This window comes from Euleptes europaea, chromosome 18, assembly GCF_029931775.1.
Source record: "Euleptes europaea isolate rEulEur1 chromosome 18, rEulEur1.hap1, whole genome shotgun sequence".
Lineage (NCBI taxonomy): Eukaryota > Metazoa > Chordata > Lepidosauria > Squamata > Sphaerodactylidae > Euleptes > Euleptes europaea.
The window spans coordinates 15,653,924-15,670,147 of NC_079329.1; the positions used below are offsets into that span (position 1 = coordinate 15,653,924).

Sequence of the window (16,224 nt, forward strand, 5' to 3'; positions counted from 1 at the left end):
AATGGCACCGAGTTGCTCCCTAGCTCAAGCTATTTCTGCAGCACCGCCAAAGAAAGAAGAGGCAAAGCTAGCTCCCCACCCCCTCCACTCAGCTTGATTCTTCAGGGTAGGTGGGAGAAAGTAAAAACCTGAAAAAAGGCTGAGCATCCCCCCAAGGTTTGAGGTTCCCTCCTGGGGAAAGAGAAAGGCCACATTGCTACCCTTTCCCCCCATCGCCAGTGAGTTCATATCTCCATGGCGATGAACAGTGGGATGCGTGTGACATAGTTATCCCATAACCGCCAGGGGGAGATCAATTCTTCACAGTTAATGGAATAGAGGATCAAATTAAAAAAATATGTATCCCCCTTATCCCTAGGATCCATATTTCTGTGACAACAGAAAGCGGATGCGGCCTATGGTACAATATGCCTCTTGGCTGCAGAGAAAAGGAGAGGCCTCAGGCCAGCTTTGTGGCCAACCCTACAGTGAGTTCTTTTGACCAATGAGACACCTCTGGTCTGACATATCCTCCTCCACCTCTTCAACCTCCATATCACTGTCAGACAATCCACGCGCCTCCTGGGCCCTGCGCTCCCCTATGCTTCTCCCTATGCCTGCCCCGACCCCGCCTCCAACTAGCGCAAAGGTTCCTGTCCCTGCCAAGGTCCCGATGGCAACTGTGGCCGCCGTTCCAGTGCCCAGCACAAGGGCTTCTGCAGCCAAGATGGCGCCTGCCACACCGGCCCCGATGACCCCCCCTGCCAGCCCCACAGCGCCCACTCCGACGGCTACCCCAGCTGTGAGGGCATGGTTTTTGTAACGGCGGCCGTAACGTTCCAGGAAATCCTTTGCCTCGCTCTGCAGGTGGGATGCCAACAACAGTTTGGTATCTGTCTGTTCTCGCTCGTCTCCCCGTAGTGTCATCTCGCACTGTTTCACCAGCTCTTGTTGCTTTTCCTTGATTCTCTGTGCCATGGTGCTGGGTAGGACTTTTAGGCCCGCAAAGAGGGGGCGTGAGAGTTGATCCTGAGGCGAAGACAAGAACAGCAGGGTGGCAGGAGAGAGTGGGGGAAAGAAGAAAGGTAAAAAGAGGAAGAAAGTCCATGGTTTTGGCGTTGTTCAGCAGAACTGGGCAATTTGCTGCTCGCTCTCCCCTGATTGTCAGGAATCTGACCACAAGAGAAAACTACCTTTCCAAAAATATCTTCCTCAAATCATCAAGTCTGCCACCAGCATCCTATACTTTTTCCTAGTCCCAAATTAAACATTCAAAATTCCAGGTAACCTTCTTTCTCCAATCATTTCTTGAACCCAATTCAACCTTGTCTCTCCATCTGCTCGTACCTGCTGCCTGATGAATTCTGCAAATTCTGTCTGCAGGGTCTCTTTGGTCTCCAGGTTGGTTAAGGCGATGAGCATCTGGAGAGAAAAAGAGAGAGGGGAGGGGACAAAAAAGATGGGAGGGGCTGTGGCTCTGTGGTAGAGCATCTGCTTGGCGCGCAGAAGGTTTCAACTTCAATCCCCGGCATCTCCAGTTAAAGGGACCAGGCAAGTAGGTGATATGAAATACCTCTACCTGAGACCCTGGAGAGCCGCTGCTGGTCTAAGTAGACAATACTGATTTTGATGGACGAAGGGTCTGATTCAGCATAAGGCAGCTTCATGTGTTCATGGTCAATGGGGCACCTTCAGTTGTACCCCTGCAATGCTCATGGCCAAAAGAAGCAAAGGGAACATATGAAGCGGTCTTATACCAAGCCAGATCTTCGGTCCATCTTGCACAGTACTGAGACCAAGTTTCCCTTACATGGGGCCCTTGGGTGCCATGGCACCCGCCAATACTTCCCTTGATGCCCACTGTGCATTTGAGAAAGTGGGTGGAGCCACTGTAAGGCAGGGCTTGTTATTGGCTTCCCTCATTCAAATGGAAGGGTTTTCCACTGGAAGATGAGGAGGACTGGTAACCAACTCGGCTTTCTTTAACCAGTGTGCAGTTCCATCCCCCCCCCTCCTGATATCCTTCTTCCCAGAAGGTGTGAAGAGGGAGGTGTTCCATTTGCCTCCACCTCTGGACCACCCATTTTGGGTTTTGCTCTGCCGCCTGCGGCAGCCATTTTGGGGTGGTGCTCACCACCCCTCTTAAAATACCAAAGGTGCCCTGTAGCTTCGAAAAAGTTGGGGACCCCTGATTTAGATGAACGAGGCAGTTGCCTTGGGCCCCAAGCTTTCAGGGTGCCAGGATAGATGGAAGGGAGCCTCTACGTTTATTTTTACATTCTTAATTTCAAATGCCAAGCATATAAAGGTAAATCTGGTACCTGCACAGGTGAAGCGAAACCAAATTGATGTTGCTTCCTGATCGATGAGATACGCTAAAGAGAGACAAAGGAGAAACACGGCTGAAGAGAGGAAATAAAATTAATCCCCAAAAGATATCCAAACACTGCCCAACTGCATAGTACTTTTATTTTGTACATTTTAATCCCGCGGTTCCTTCAAGGAGCCCAAAGTGGCAAACATGGCTCTCTCTCCCTCTGTTTTCCCTTCACAACTCCCATGTAAAGTAGGCTAGGCTTAGAGAGAATGACTAGCCCAAAGACCCCCTCTCCCGTGATTTTCCAAGCAAAAGGGGGTTTGCGCCGGAGTCTCCTCAGCCCTAGTCTGGCTCTCTAACCAAGGGATCCCCCAATGGTGTTGAACATGTAGGTGCCATCGGGATTCTGAAAACAAACCGTGGACACCAGACAAAATGGCTGCCATGAGGGTTGGTGACACCTATCATAAAATGGCTGCTACAGAGGCTGAGCGAGGGTTGCCAATCTCCAGGTGGTGGCCAGAGATCTCCCGCTATAACAACTGATCACCAGGCGACAGAGATCAGTTCCCCTGGAGAAAATGGCTGCTTTGGCAACTGGACTCTTTGGCATTTAAGCACCTCCCCTCTCCAAACCCCGCCCTCCTCAGGCTCCACCCCCAAAATCTCCAGGTATTTCCCTACCCGAGCTGGCAACCCTAATGGTACATGTGAGACTGGGCAGTACTTGTTCAGCTTGGGCCCGCCAGGGCAGGGCAGGAAACACCTACAGCCACTCAACAAAATACCTGGCTACTGTGTAAGGTTAGGTACATGACCCTCATTTTCAACAAGCAAATAGTTACAATTGTGGAACTCCCTGCCCCGGGATGTAGTGATGGCTGCCAACGTGTAAGGTAGGGTTGCCAACCTCTATATCTCTTGCTATTACAACTGATCTCCAGCCAACAGAGATCAGTTCCCCTGGAGAAAACGGCCGCTTTGGCAACTGGACTCTATGGCGTTGAAGTCCCTCCCCTCTCCAAACCCCGCCCTCCTCAGGCTCCGCCCCCAAAATCTCCAGATATTTCCCAACCTGGAGCTGGCAACCTTAGGCTGAGCTTAATTACAGTGGGAGATTTCAACAGAAGAAAATCAAGGGATGGGAATTTGTCCTGGTTTGGGCCATAGCAAACCCAGCATTCGTTATCTCTCACCTTTATCTTGGCTGCAAGCTGGGCTCCAGTAAGAGCCATCCCCGTCCGATCTCTCTTTAAATAGGTACCAGCTGATCTGGCCAAGTCACTTACATAATCCTTCAAACATTCCCGAAAATCATCATCCATGTCTGGGAGAGACAAATGAAATAAGTTCCTTCAGGCATGGGAATGGAGGGTCATGAGAATGGAGGGAACAGGGGGATATTTATGGTCTCATCCAGGGATGTCAAACATAAGGCCATGGGCCGAATCTGTGGGCCAGATCCCTTGAGAGCTCTTATCCAGCCAGCGAGCCAGACGCCCTCCACTCTCGATCTGGGCTGGAGAGGCATGGCCCAGCCCGACCGAGTGACATTTACGTCGTATCCGGCCCTCGTAACAATTGATTTCGACATCCTTGATCTGGACTCCCCAATGTCATTAAAAGAAAATGAAATAAAAATTAAGACTGGCAGCATAAAATGAATGCACTGTAATAATAATTGGGGGCTGCCAATTTGTTTTCTTGTGCTTGCAATCACTCTGTTGGAAGCAAAATGTCAACTGGCGTAGTTTCTTCAGTACTGTGTCTCCAGAAGAAGTAAGCAGCATCTGTTGAATTTCAGCCTGGTAAGCATGCATTAGCATTCACCTCGTTAGTATACTGGTAAGTATCCTCGCCTGTCACGCAAGAGACTGGGGTTTGATTCCCCGATGGGGAGGCTGGTTTTTGAGAGCCAGAGTGGTGTAGTGGTTAACAGCGGTGGACTCTAATCTGGAGAACCGGGTTCGGTTCCCCACTTCTCCACATGAAGGAGAAGCGACCTTGGGCCCTAACAGACAAGATGAATTTTTGTCTACACAAGGAAAATGTATGGAACCGACACTCCCTCTAGTGGAAGGATAGGGAAACAGGTCAGAGTTCCCACAGAACTGAAGAAGAAGAAAAGTTGGTTTTTATATGCCGACTTTCTCTACCACTTAAGGAAGAATCAAACAGGCTTACAATCACCTTCCCTTCCCCTCCCCACAACAGACACTCTGTGAGGCAGGTGGGGCTGAGAGAGGTCTAAAAGAGCTGTGACTAGCCCAAGTTTACCCAGCTGGCTTTGTGTGTAGGAGTGGGAAAACCAACCCAGTTTGCCAGATTAGCCTCCGCCATTCATGTGGAGGAGTGGGGAATCAAACCCCGGTTCTCCAGAGCAAACTCCACCGCTCCAAACAACCGCTCTTAACTACTACACCACACTGGCAGATTGCAGACATCAGGATATGCAGGAATCAGGTAAGAAGAGGAGGGGATAGCGGGAAAGTCTTACCTGCCAGGGTACCCTCACCTCCCATCACCAGCTTCTTGCCAGGGAAGGGCATTAAGTAACAGCGGGTGTTGCTGCTTTTGAGGGTCTCCAGCGCTCGTGGGTGCCTGCAAGTACTAGATTCCAGCCTCTGAGGATAAGAGAGAGGGAAAGAGAATTAAACTGAGCAATTTTGGAACTACCATCCAGAATCAGGCTTTCTTCTTGCTGTGGATGGGAGATAGACCCCTAGAGACTAGGGCTGTCGATTTGGTTTGTCCCGAACCGAAAAACAGCTGAATTTCCCCTGATTCGGTAGTTTTTAGTTTGGATGGAACCAAACTCAAAAAAGGCGGGAAAATGGGGAGCCGAATTCAGCGAGTTCGGGGTGTTCGGCGAATAAATTCAGCAAATTCAGGGTTCGGCGCATCAGCATAACCATCAGTTAGTAAGCAGCATTCTTCCGTGGCCAATCAGTGGCCAAGCTGGGTCTTCTTCTGGCCAATCAGTGGCAATTGAGTGCATGAGCCCAGCTGCTGCGCGGCCCAGGGAGAGAAAGAGAGAGTATCTGTTTATGTGTGAGAGAGATCCCCCGGGGGGGGGGGTGCGTATGCACATTCAAGCCATTCCGTGGCTGCAGGGGGCGCATTTTTGGGGGTAGAGCCCCCAAACTTTCAGCATAGCTTTAGAGGACCCTTCTTGCAAGAACCCCCACATTTTGTAAAGATTGGGTCCGGGGGAGTTGAGATATGGGCCCCGAAAGGGGTCCCCCCTCCTTAATGCGCATCTCTGACAATGGGGGTTTGCAATTAGCAGAGCTTGCCGCCCATGCCCAAAGCTCCCAGCCCCGACAAACAGCTGAGCTGCAGGGAGCAAGGGCGGGGCAGGTGGGAAGAAGATGGAACAGAAGACATTCACAGTAAGACCGTTTTGGGGCTTTTCTCTATAATTTTTCTCCTGTGTGTGTGTGTGTGTGGGGGAAACAGAGTCTGTGTGTGTGTGGGGAGGGAGCAGTTTCTGTGGATGGGGGGGGGAAGCCAAAGGGGACTTTCGTCTGTTCTGCCTGGGGTGTGTGTGCCCCCTCGAGTCTCTCTCTCCCTGGTTTGGGGGGGGGGCTTCAGTTGTGTGTCCTCAGGTTTTCCCTCATTCATAAGATCGGTTAGGTCTATTTTGATGCTTGCTCAAAACTGGTTTTCAAATTGTGACTTAAAGAATGCATTTGCCTGGTTCCGAGTCCAATGCAAAAGTAGAAATTTCACCCCCTCCTGCTCCTTTAGCTGCCTCTGTCCCTTTCCATGGTTTGCAAACTCCCAGGCTTTGCATGGTTGCAAATGTGTTGCTTTGCATGGTTTGCATGGTTGCAAACGTGTTTCTTTGCATGGTTTGCAAACTTCTTTGCACCTGCCCTGCCCTGCTGTTTGTCGGGGCTGGGAGCTTTGGGCGTGGGCGGCAAGCTCTGCTAATTGCAAACCCCCATTGTCAGAGATGCACATTAAGGAGGGGGGACCCCTTTCGGGGCCCATATCTCAGCCCCCCCAACCCAATCTTTACAAAACTTGGGGGTTCTTGCAAGAAGGGTCCTCTGAAGCTACGCTGAAAGTTTCGGACCTCTACCCCCAAAAATGCCCCCCCGGAGCTGCAGAAAGGCGAGATTGTGTTTTTAATGGCTTTATTCAGCTGAATTTTCCCCCGAACTCCGGATCTAATGCCGAATTGCACAGACCCGAAGTGGGGGAGTTCGGACTTCGTCATTTCCCGAATAAAAACGGGCCGAATTTTGCCGAATCCGAATTTTACCAAAAAAATTTTCAACAGCCTTACTAGAGACCCCTATGTTCTGAGTGTCTAGTATCACCACCCTTCCTCAAAGGAGCTCAGGGCACCCTATACGGTTCTCCTTTCCCATTTGTTCCTTGCAACAACCCTGTGAGGTAGGCCAGGCTAAGAGAGAGAGCGACTAGCCCAAGGCCATCCAGTGCAGTTTGTGGCAGTGTTAAGACCTGAACCTAGGTCTCACAGGTCCTAGCCTAAAAAGAAGAGTTTATTTTTATATGCTGATTTTCTCTACCTTAAAGGAGTCTCAATCACCTTCCTTTTCCCTCCCCACAACAGACACCTTATGAGGTAGGTGGGGCTGAGAGAGCTCTAAGAGAACTGTGACTAACCCAAGGTCACCCAGCAGGCTTCATGTGGAGAAGTGGGGAAACCTACCCAGTTCCCCAGATTAGCGTCCGTCGCTCACGTGGAGGAGCGGGGAATCAGACCCAGTTCTCCAAAGCAGCCGTGCAGGGTCCTCATTCAGGCTGGAACCACAAGTGAAACTTTGGATGATCTCTTTCCCTCCCCAGGCTATTTTCCCAGATGGACACTGCCCCACATAGGTACTCTTTGCCCCCTGGAACAAACAAAGTGTATCCATTTTTGCTCCAGCAAGGCAAACAGAAAAAGAACCACTACACCACGTTGGCTCTCTAACTTCTATACCATATGAACTTCCAATGTGAATCCCCAATTCTGCAATGCCCATCCAAACTAGTTTTGGATTACAACCAAGGTGCCCATCACCGCTTTTACCTGTATGACTTGTTGGAGGTGTGCCTGGCCTGCCTGGAGTCCAAAAACAGGTGGGAATAGCCAGTCACGCACTAAGATATCCAGCTGCTGCAAGGGAGAGAGAAATTGCTTGGTCCCACGTTCTCACAGATGTCTTCTCCCTCTGCCACTCTCAACTGTGGCCTGTCCACATGACTACTGGGGTCACAGCAACAACAGGAACAACCCATAGGTCCTAGCTTCCAACCCGCTAAATTAGCAAAGCACCTTGATGTGCTATCATAAGCATTTGTGATGTTTGTGAAGATGTGTGAAAGGAGAAATTGGGCAGAAGAGAGCAGATGAGCACTGCCGTACTGCCTGAATTAAACCTTTGTGTTCAAAAGCAGTGTACCACTGAATTCCCATTGTCTCTAGGACTTCTGGCTGGCTACAGTGTCAAACAGGATGGTGGATTAAATAGATGATTTATAGGGTCTAGCAGAGGGCTTCTCATGTTCTTATGAACCTTGCCTGGATGGGCTATCAGCTTTCTGGAGAGATTTACAGGCTTAGGTTTTTTTGTTTTTCTTTTCTTAAATGGCAGGGTTTCATCTGATTTTCTTGGTCAGATGTGTTATTTTGGGACTCATAAACCACCCAAGCAAAAAGAGATAAATTATACAGGGAATAAAAATGAAGCCAAAAGGGAGAGGGAAGCAGAGAGGAACTTCATTAGCATGGGTGTGTGGGAGAGAAAGCGAACGGTTGACTGTGTTCATGAGAGATGTGGGTACCAGGAGGAGGAGGACCGGGCCGGAGGAACTGGTTGCGGAGACGGGAGTGCAGGAACAAAAGAGCTCTTTCACTGAATGGCAAGACTGAGGACATGAATGGGGGGCAGGAACGGGGAAGGAAAGGAGAACATGGCCTGATCTGTAAGGGAAGGAAATGGAGCAGTCAATGCTCTTTACCTGGAAGGGCTTTAGGCCGCAGGCATGTCCCACCATCTCGGCTATGTACACAAACATCTGTGGGCAGAGGAAGCTGGTGAGCCTGGGAGATCTGGTAGTCCATAGGGTTGCCAACCTCCAGTACTAGCTGGACATCTCCAGCTACTACAACTGATCTCCAGATGATAGAGATCAGTTCACCTGGAGAAAAGGGCCGCTTTGGCAGTTGGACTCAATGCCATTGGAGTCTCTCCCCTTCCCAAACCCTGCCCTTCTCAGGCCCTGCTAAAATGTCCAGGTATTTCCCAGCCCGGACCTGATGACCCTATCTGTCCGCCCCCTTGCCTGGCCCTCTAGACTCACTCTCTTCTCAGCTACTCAAATGTGACAGTCTCTCACGGTATTTATGATCACATTCCATCTGGAAATTGCCCAGGCCAACTTGAGGCACTAAACATGGGGTCTTCCGATGATGTGTGAGTGTTAAGTGCTGTCTAGTCGCTTTCGACTCATGGCGACCCTATGAATCAACATCTTCCAAAATGTCCTAACAGCCTTGCTCAGGTCTTGCAAACAGGGCCGTGGCTTCCTTTATAGAGTCAATCCACCTCTAGCTGGATCATTCTTTTTTCCTGCTGCCTTCAACTTTTCCTAGCATGATTTTTTCCAATGACTCTTGTCTTCTCATTACAGGACCAAAGTACGACAGCCTCAGTTTAGTCACTTTAGCTTCTAGGGGCAGTACCTCTGATGGTACTGTTGGCTAACCCACTGAGGGAGGGAAGCTGAAAGAGGGTGACAAGTCACACCTTGTTTGGTCCTAAGGCAAGCTTCATGGCTAAACAAAAATGGGAACTCTGGTCCCTGTAGCTCCGGTTCCTCTCCGTGTGAGACATCTGTTCTGATGCCTCAGTCATGGCCCACTCAGCCTCCACCCTTTTCCAGCCCACACTGAAAAACCCAAGCCTGATTTCCGTATCGTTTCCACACACTTTCCTCCTACCCTTTACAGCAGGGGTGGGGAACATCAGGCCTGGGGGCCGTTTAAGGCCTGCAAAATCATTTGGTCTGGCCCTATGTGGGTCTTGGCAGATCTCTAGCTCAGAAGGATCTAAGACTGGCGATCCACCCCCTCCCGCGGGCAGGAATAGCCTCTATTCAAGGTGAGTGTGAGTTTGTTTTGCTGAGAAAAGGAACCTTTCCCCCCCCCCCTTGCAGAACAGTCGTTAGCTATGGAGCTGTTAGAACCACCCAAGAAACTGTGTTAACCCTTTCCCACCCGGGCCATGGAGAAACATATTCTGGGGCAGCTGCCTGCTTGGGGCTTGGTCGGCTAATTTTGAAGTTGGTAATTTCGTATGGACTCCAAAAGATGTTATAAATATCCAAATGGCCCCTGGCGGAAAAAAGGTTCCCCACCCCTGCTTTACAGCTCCTCACTCACTTCCAAGTATTCCAAATCGGAGTCCTTCACCATGGCGGACAAATTGAATATCTAGAAGACAACAGAAGGAGACAACAGGGAGGGTCAGAAGTGATGAACGAACTAATACAAGGAGATTAGGGGCATTATTTCAGGGCTGTTTCCCTCATGGTCACCCCACTAACTGATTCGGGGCTTCCTTTTGATTATGCATGCCTTCCTCGACTGTCAGAGGTTTCAGCACATTTTGCCCACATTTTCTGGATGCTCTTTTAGACAAAATCTGGAAAACGCAGGCAAAACGCGGGGGGAGAGCGAAGCAACCTCTGATGGTCGGGAAAGGCATGCATAATCAAAAGGAGGCCCCAAAGCGGTCTGCAGGGGTGATCGCGGGAAAACAACCCTGCATAAATGGCCAAGAAGAAGAGAAAGGTTCTGGTGGGAAACTCACCTGGTAGGAGCTGAGGAGCATGGAGAAGGCAGAGAGCTTGGTGCTAACGTCCTTGCTTCTCTCCAGATCCAGGGAACCCTCACTGTCTATCAAGAACAAGGCTACCTAAAGAGAGAGATGGGGGGGGGGGACAAGGTTATTGGACTCTCCGTGATCGAACAGAACACAGACTGGTTTGGCCAACAAGCTTGCTATGTTTTCCAGCAATGTGCTTTATGGCAGAATGCTTCAGACCCGGCCTATTGACTTCCAGCAGCTTTACAGCATTGTGGTCCAATACTATAAACACTGCTTTCAGGCAGCTGCTGTATTTTCATCCCAGAGACTCGGGAGTAAGCTACGTCCAACTTTAAGCCAAGAGTAAATGTAGCTATTTGTTGCACTCAATGTAAGTTTTGCTCTGAATTTTTCAAGTAGCTTTTGTAAATAATTTCCGGTTGAGCACAAAGTTGTCTCAGATAGCAACTATTGTTCTCACAAAGTTTTTTACTCTAACCCTTCATACCTCTTGACCTTTTCCCCATTGACATCCATAGTCTGCTTCCTAAACTCTTACCTTTCCCTGGTCGCCGGTGATCCAAAATGGCTGACTCCACAACCACACCCCTTTGGTGGTGCTGTTAGGCCCAGGTCGCCACTCAAATCCTGTCAGTGGCTCATCTTCCTGGCCCAGCCACGATGCTTCCGCTGCTCCCTGTCAAACAGAAAGAAATGAGGGAAACGGGGACTCAGCTTTAACATAAGAATATAAGAAAAGCCATGCCCATCAAGTCCAGCAGTCTGTTCACACAGTGGCCAACCAGGTGCATCTAGGAAGCCCACAAGCAAGACAACTGCAGCAGCATTGTCCTGCCTGTGCTCCACAGCACCTAATATATTCACCATGCTCCTCTGATCCTGGACAAAATAGGCATGCATCATGACTAGTATCCATTTTCACTAGTAGCCATGGATAGCCCTCTCCTCCATGAATATGTCCACTCCCCTCTTAAAGCCTTCCAAGTTGGCAGCCATCACCACATCCTGGGGCAGGGCGTTCCACAATTCAACTATGCGTTGTGTGAATAAATACTTCCTTTTATCAATTTTGAATCTCTCTCCCTCTAGCTTCAGCAGATGACCCCGTGGTCTAGTATTAGGAGAGAGGGAGAAAAGCTTCTCCCTGCCCACTCTCTCCAAACCATGCAAGAACGGCCTCAGAAGCCAGCCTGGTGTAGTGGTTAAGAGTGGCAGACTCTAATCTGGAGAGACGGGTTGGTTTCCCCACTCCTACACATGCAGCCAGCTGGGTGACCTTGGGCTAGTCACTGTTCTCTTTGAACTCTCTCAGCCCCACCTACTTCACAAGGTGTCTATTGTGGGGAGGGGAAGGTGGTTATCAGCTGCTTTGAGACTCCTTAAAGGTAGAGAAAAGCAGGGTATAAAAACCAACTCTTCTTCTTCTTGGGCAACAGGGTGGTAGTGATCTCTTGGCTAGGAAAGTTGTATACGGAAAAGGGATCCAGCAAATCGGGTGCTTAACCCCCTGCTTTAAGAGGGATGCAGGCATAACTGTTGAGCTTTTAAGGTAAAACTCCACTACTGCAGGAATCTTTTCTTTTTTATGTTAATATTGTTAAACAGAATTTCTACTGTACCCTGCATCTCCAAATCTAGAGCACTGCCAATTTCCTTCCTGCTAAAACAAAACAAAACAAAACCAGGAACTGAAATTGACCAGGGTTTTTTTTTTTTTTTTTAACAGGGAGAGAAACTGACAAGATGAAAACATTGTCCCATATGGGAGAGCAGTAGGGTTGCCAGGTCTGGGTTGGGAAATACCTGGAGATTTTAGGGGTGCAGCCTGAGGAGGGCAGAGTTTGGGGAGGGGTGGGACTTCAGTGCCATAGAGCCCACCTTCCAAAGCGGCCACTTTCTCCAGGTGAACTGATCTCTGTTGCCTGGAGATCAGTTGTAATAGTGGGAGATCTCCTACTACCACCTGGAGGTTGGCAGCCCTAGAGAGTGGATCTGCTTGGGGAGGATTGTGCAATAGGGAAAAAAGCATCCAGGCTGGACAAAAGTGTCCTGTCTGTTTAATAGAGGTGTCACAGGAGGTTATTTACCATGTGATGTTATTTCCCTCTATGCCATGAAAAGCTTCAGCTGCCCATTTCCCCACATTAAGCCCCTAAACCTTTAATATCTTTAATAATACAGTCACTGACCTGCAATATACATACAGAGCACAGTAACCTGTACCTATTTTCATATTATAGGTTTAAAACATAAGGTTAAAAATGCAAGACAACACAGGCTTAATGATGATCCTTTTATATAGTGCACTGAACCGCTAATTCTTTTCTTCTGGGGTTACCGCACTTTGTATTCCTAGCGACGTATTAAGAGTTTGAAAATGTTGTAAAAAACATCGCTTTAAAAGGGTTTTTGGATACCTTGGCTTATAAATGGTTGGAAGACGTCTTCACAGCTAAAGGGGCCAAACAAAGTGCGAACAGTATTTTTTATAACATTTTCAAACTCTTAATACATCGTTGGGAATACAAGTGTGGCAACAGCCCTAGTCGGGTATGCCAGATTTTAATGGCTGCAGTACAGGATTTAGCGATCTGGAGAGAAACCTGAAGTTTTTCATCTTTTAATAGCAGCCCCTATTAAAGGGACAAGCTATATTTCTCCAGGCTTTTAGGTATCCCTAAAGGGACTGCTTTGTTGGGTTCATCCTAAAGCATGTTGAGTCAATGTGCTGATCAGGGCAGGAGATATCAAAATGAGACGTGTGTGATATTTTCAGATACAAATCTGGTGACAATCGGCTACTGCGGGTGCTCCTTCCTACAGCGTCCCCTAGCTTGCTTTCTCACGCTCACCATGTTTTGCAGCCTCCGCAGGAGGAAGTTCTGCAGGAAGGATTTGCCACGGCGTTGCTCCCCAAAGATGGAGATCAGGCAGACAGGGGCGTCTTTCACCTCCCCCTGCTCCAAGCAGCGGCTCAGGGCCTCCTCGTCCAGGCACAGATTCCCTTCGACGTCCAAGCTCACCAGCTGCACCGCTTGCCCTGCGGGCTGCAATGTAGCTGCCGGGACCTCCTGAAAAAGACCCGGATTGGTTAGAACTAAGGTTGCCAGGTCCCCCCTCTTGATTGGAGGGAGGTTTTAGGGGGCGGGGCTGGGGCGGCTGCACGCAGTGACATCACTTCCGGGTTTAATTCCGGAAGCGCCGCATCACCGCGGCAGATTTAGCACTCAAAATTTGGGGGGTTTTGAGTGCTAAAGCAGCCGCGGTGATGCTGCGCTTCCAGGGGTAAATCCAGAAGTGACATATTCGCGTGCATGTGACTGCGCACACACACGATTGCCGCTTCAGAGGGGCTGGGTAGATTGGCAGGCAATTGCCCATCAAAACCACCCACCTGGCAACCCTGGTTTGAACTAGACCTCCACAACAGGATGCCCTAATGCTGTGCCCATGGAAACCACGGCACATGCTGCCACCATTCCTGATGCCTGGCAATTGTTTTTAGAAAGTGGGAGGGTGGGTGGGTCAAATGGAGCTCATGCCTAAAAAGCTCATGATTGCCCGTGCAGATTAAAATAACATTGCTTCAGTGGCAGCCACTACCAAAAGTGTTGGTTTTATTCTCTCTCACCCTACCCTAGTATATTAAAAAAAAATATTCCCTTGGTTGTGTGCACTTGGACTTTCTCTGTGCGAGTCTGTGTGTCTCCGCCTCCTGCATAGTGTAGTGGTTAAGAGTGGTGGACTCTAACCTGGAGAACCGGGTTTGTCTCCCCACTTATCCACATGAGGGGCAGACTCTAATCCGGTGAACCCGGTTGGTTTCCCCACTCCTCCACATGAAGCCAACTGGGTGACCTTGGGCCAGTCACAGTTCTTTTCAAACTCTCTCAGCCCCACCTACCTCACAAGGTGTCTGTTGTGGGGAGGGGAAGAGAAGGTGACTGTAAGCTGGTTTGATTCTCCTTAAACGTTAGAGAGAACCGGCATATAAAAACCAACTCCTCTTCTTCTGCGGCAGCCACGTTATGGTTGTGGCCATCACTATGCCCGTGGGCGCTAAATTCTGCGAGGTCTGCCTAGAAAGGAACATACCGGCTCTCTTTCCATCTCCAGGTCAGGCATCTGTCTGATTTTTTCCACCAGGTTTCGCAGCCGAGTGTCTATCTTCATCCTCTCGCGGCTGCAGGAGTGGCGGCACTCCGGGCAGTGACACCCATGGGAGGAGCGCTTGCTCCAGTGGTCAGAGATGCAGTCCCTGCAGAAGTTGTGCCCACAGTCAATAGAGACTGGGTCGTTAAAGGTGTCCAGGCAGATGGAGCATATGATGTCCTGTTGCAGGTCATGGATCATGGCTCCGGGGGCCTTCTTCATGGGGAGTGGGGGTGAGGTCGGCCTGCAAGGAAGTATATAATTATAGACACAACTGGGGATTTTCAAGGAAGAAAAAGAGTTGGTTTTTATATGCTTTCTTCACCACTTAAGGAAGACTCAAACCGGCTTACAATCACCTTCCCCTCCCCTCCCCACAACAGACACCCTGTGAGGTAGGTGGGGCTGTGGGAGCTCTAAGAGTTGTGACTAGCCCAAGGTCACCCAGCTGGCTTCGTGTGGAGGAGTGGGGAATCAAACCCGGTTCTCCAGAGCAGAGTCCACCGCTCCAAACCACTGCTCTTAACCACTACACCATGCTGGCTCTCTACAGCACTCCAGGAATTCTTGTAGTGGGGGAATAAAGGAATAAACAATTGTCAAGCTCAAGGTGTTAAAACATTAAGGCTCTAAATGTGAGGGATGAAACAAAGGGGGCACAGCCTAAGGCGTTGTAAAAATGTGAATTTTTCGGGGGGGGGACTGAAGAAAAAGGATCCAACGACATCAGATATATTCTTAGTTCTAGTGGTAGCAAAGCCTTTTGTGGTTAAGCAAAGGATTCTGGGAGCATCTGATGCTCTGAAAAAAAAAATTCAGTGGTCCCTTCCAAATGGCCTTTGGGACCCATTCAAGCAAGGGGTGACTGGTTGGTGGTACAATGCATTAGTAGAGGCATAACACCACACCATGGTCTAGTGTGGCCAGGAATGAGCCTCTTCTCCCATGCTCCCTTCTTCACTTTCCTCTTTCCTTCACACAGATACTTCCAATTCAGCAAAAACCACAGTTTGCTCCCTGCTGCATGGTGGAACAAGAAGTTACAATTGTGTTCAACAGAAATCCTAAATCCTCTTGATCCACCATATCGTTTCAGTGCTCCAGTGACAATATCAAGGTAAATCAGATCCAGTCATTTCCCTGATGACGTCCACCACTGCTGTATGATTTTTAAGATTGTATGATTTTTAAGAAAGAAGGGGCCATGGCTCAGTGGTAGAGCATCGGCTTGGCATGCAGAAGGTCCCAGGTTCAGTCTCCGGCATCTCCAGTTAAAGCGAGCAGGCAAGTAGGTGATGTGAAGGACCCTTGTTTGAGACCCTGGAGGGCAGCTGCCGGTCTGAGTAGACAAGACTGACTTTGATGGACTGAGGGTCTGATTCAGTAGAAGGCAGCTTCATGTGTTCATTTCGTACCCACATACATGCAAATAAAACTCACCAGCCAACTCACCGTTTACTGTTTGTGTTTCCCATGTCGCAACTATCAGGGTGCCAACAGCCTCCGATGAGATAAATGTCCCTCCTCCTAGAATATAAAAAGATCACAGCAAAGTGGAGCAAGGCCTTTCCCCCTTTCACAATGGCCTGGGTGATGTGGGCAATTTGGGACGATGACAGGAACTCACGGCTGTATGCTGGCTAGGTGAAAAGCTTAAGTTGAAAAATCAGAAGGGTCTGAATGATCGGAGCCATACGACTCTGGAGCAGTCTCTTGGGAGATTTTTACGTGAATTAGGGCTGCCAGGATCCCGGTTGGACGTGGAACAGATTTCCCCTGAAGGAAGTGGCAACAATGGAGGGTGAACTGTATGACATCACATCCCTGCTGAGCTCCTGGCCCTTCCCAGGGACCACCTGAAAATCTGCAAGAATTTCTCAAGCCAGAGACACTACCCTCACATGAACACAGCAAGAACGGGGGTGG

At 49.4% G+C, this 16,224-nt stretch overlaps 1 protein-coding gene across 1 annotated transcript; it reads right to left on the reverse strand.

Moving 5' to 3' along the window:
• Positions 1 to 461: 461 nt before the first annotated feature.
• RNF112 (ring finger protein 112) lies at positions 462 to 15,773 on the reverse strand. Its single transcript, XM_056863861.1, has 13 exons — positions 15,751 to 15,773; positions 14,242 to 14,542; positions 12,999 to 13,217; positions 10,685 to 10,822; positions 10,129 to 10,233; positions 9,699 to 9,749; positions 8,276 to 8,332; positions 7,344 to 7,430; positions 4,794 to 4,920; positions 3,493 to 3,623; positions 2,301 to 2,354; positions 1,327 to 1,401; positions 462 to 1,008 (listed from the first exon to the last, which is right to left on the reverse strand). The coding sequence occupies exons 1-13, from the start codon at positions 15,771 to 15,773 to the stop codon at positions 463 to 465; spliced, it is 1,914 nt and encodes a 637-aa protein (XP_056719839.1). The 3' UTR covers position 462.
• Positions 15,774 to 16,224: the final 451 nt, after the last annotated feature.

Bases quoted from the DNA above. Each gene is read 5' to 3' on its own strand.
- RNF112 (XM_056863861.1), bottom strand. From the start codon at position 15,773: ATGGGAAACACAAACAGTAAACG. The intron at 14,543-15,750 runs GTGAGTTGGCTG...ACTTCCTTGCAG, and splicing joins GGAAACACAAACAGTAAACG to GCCGACCTCACCCCCACTCC. The intron at 9,750-10,128 runs GTGAGTTTCCCA...GTTGTCTTCTAG, and splicing joins TGCTCCTCAGCTCCTACCAG to ATATTCAATTTGTCCGCCAT.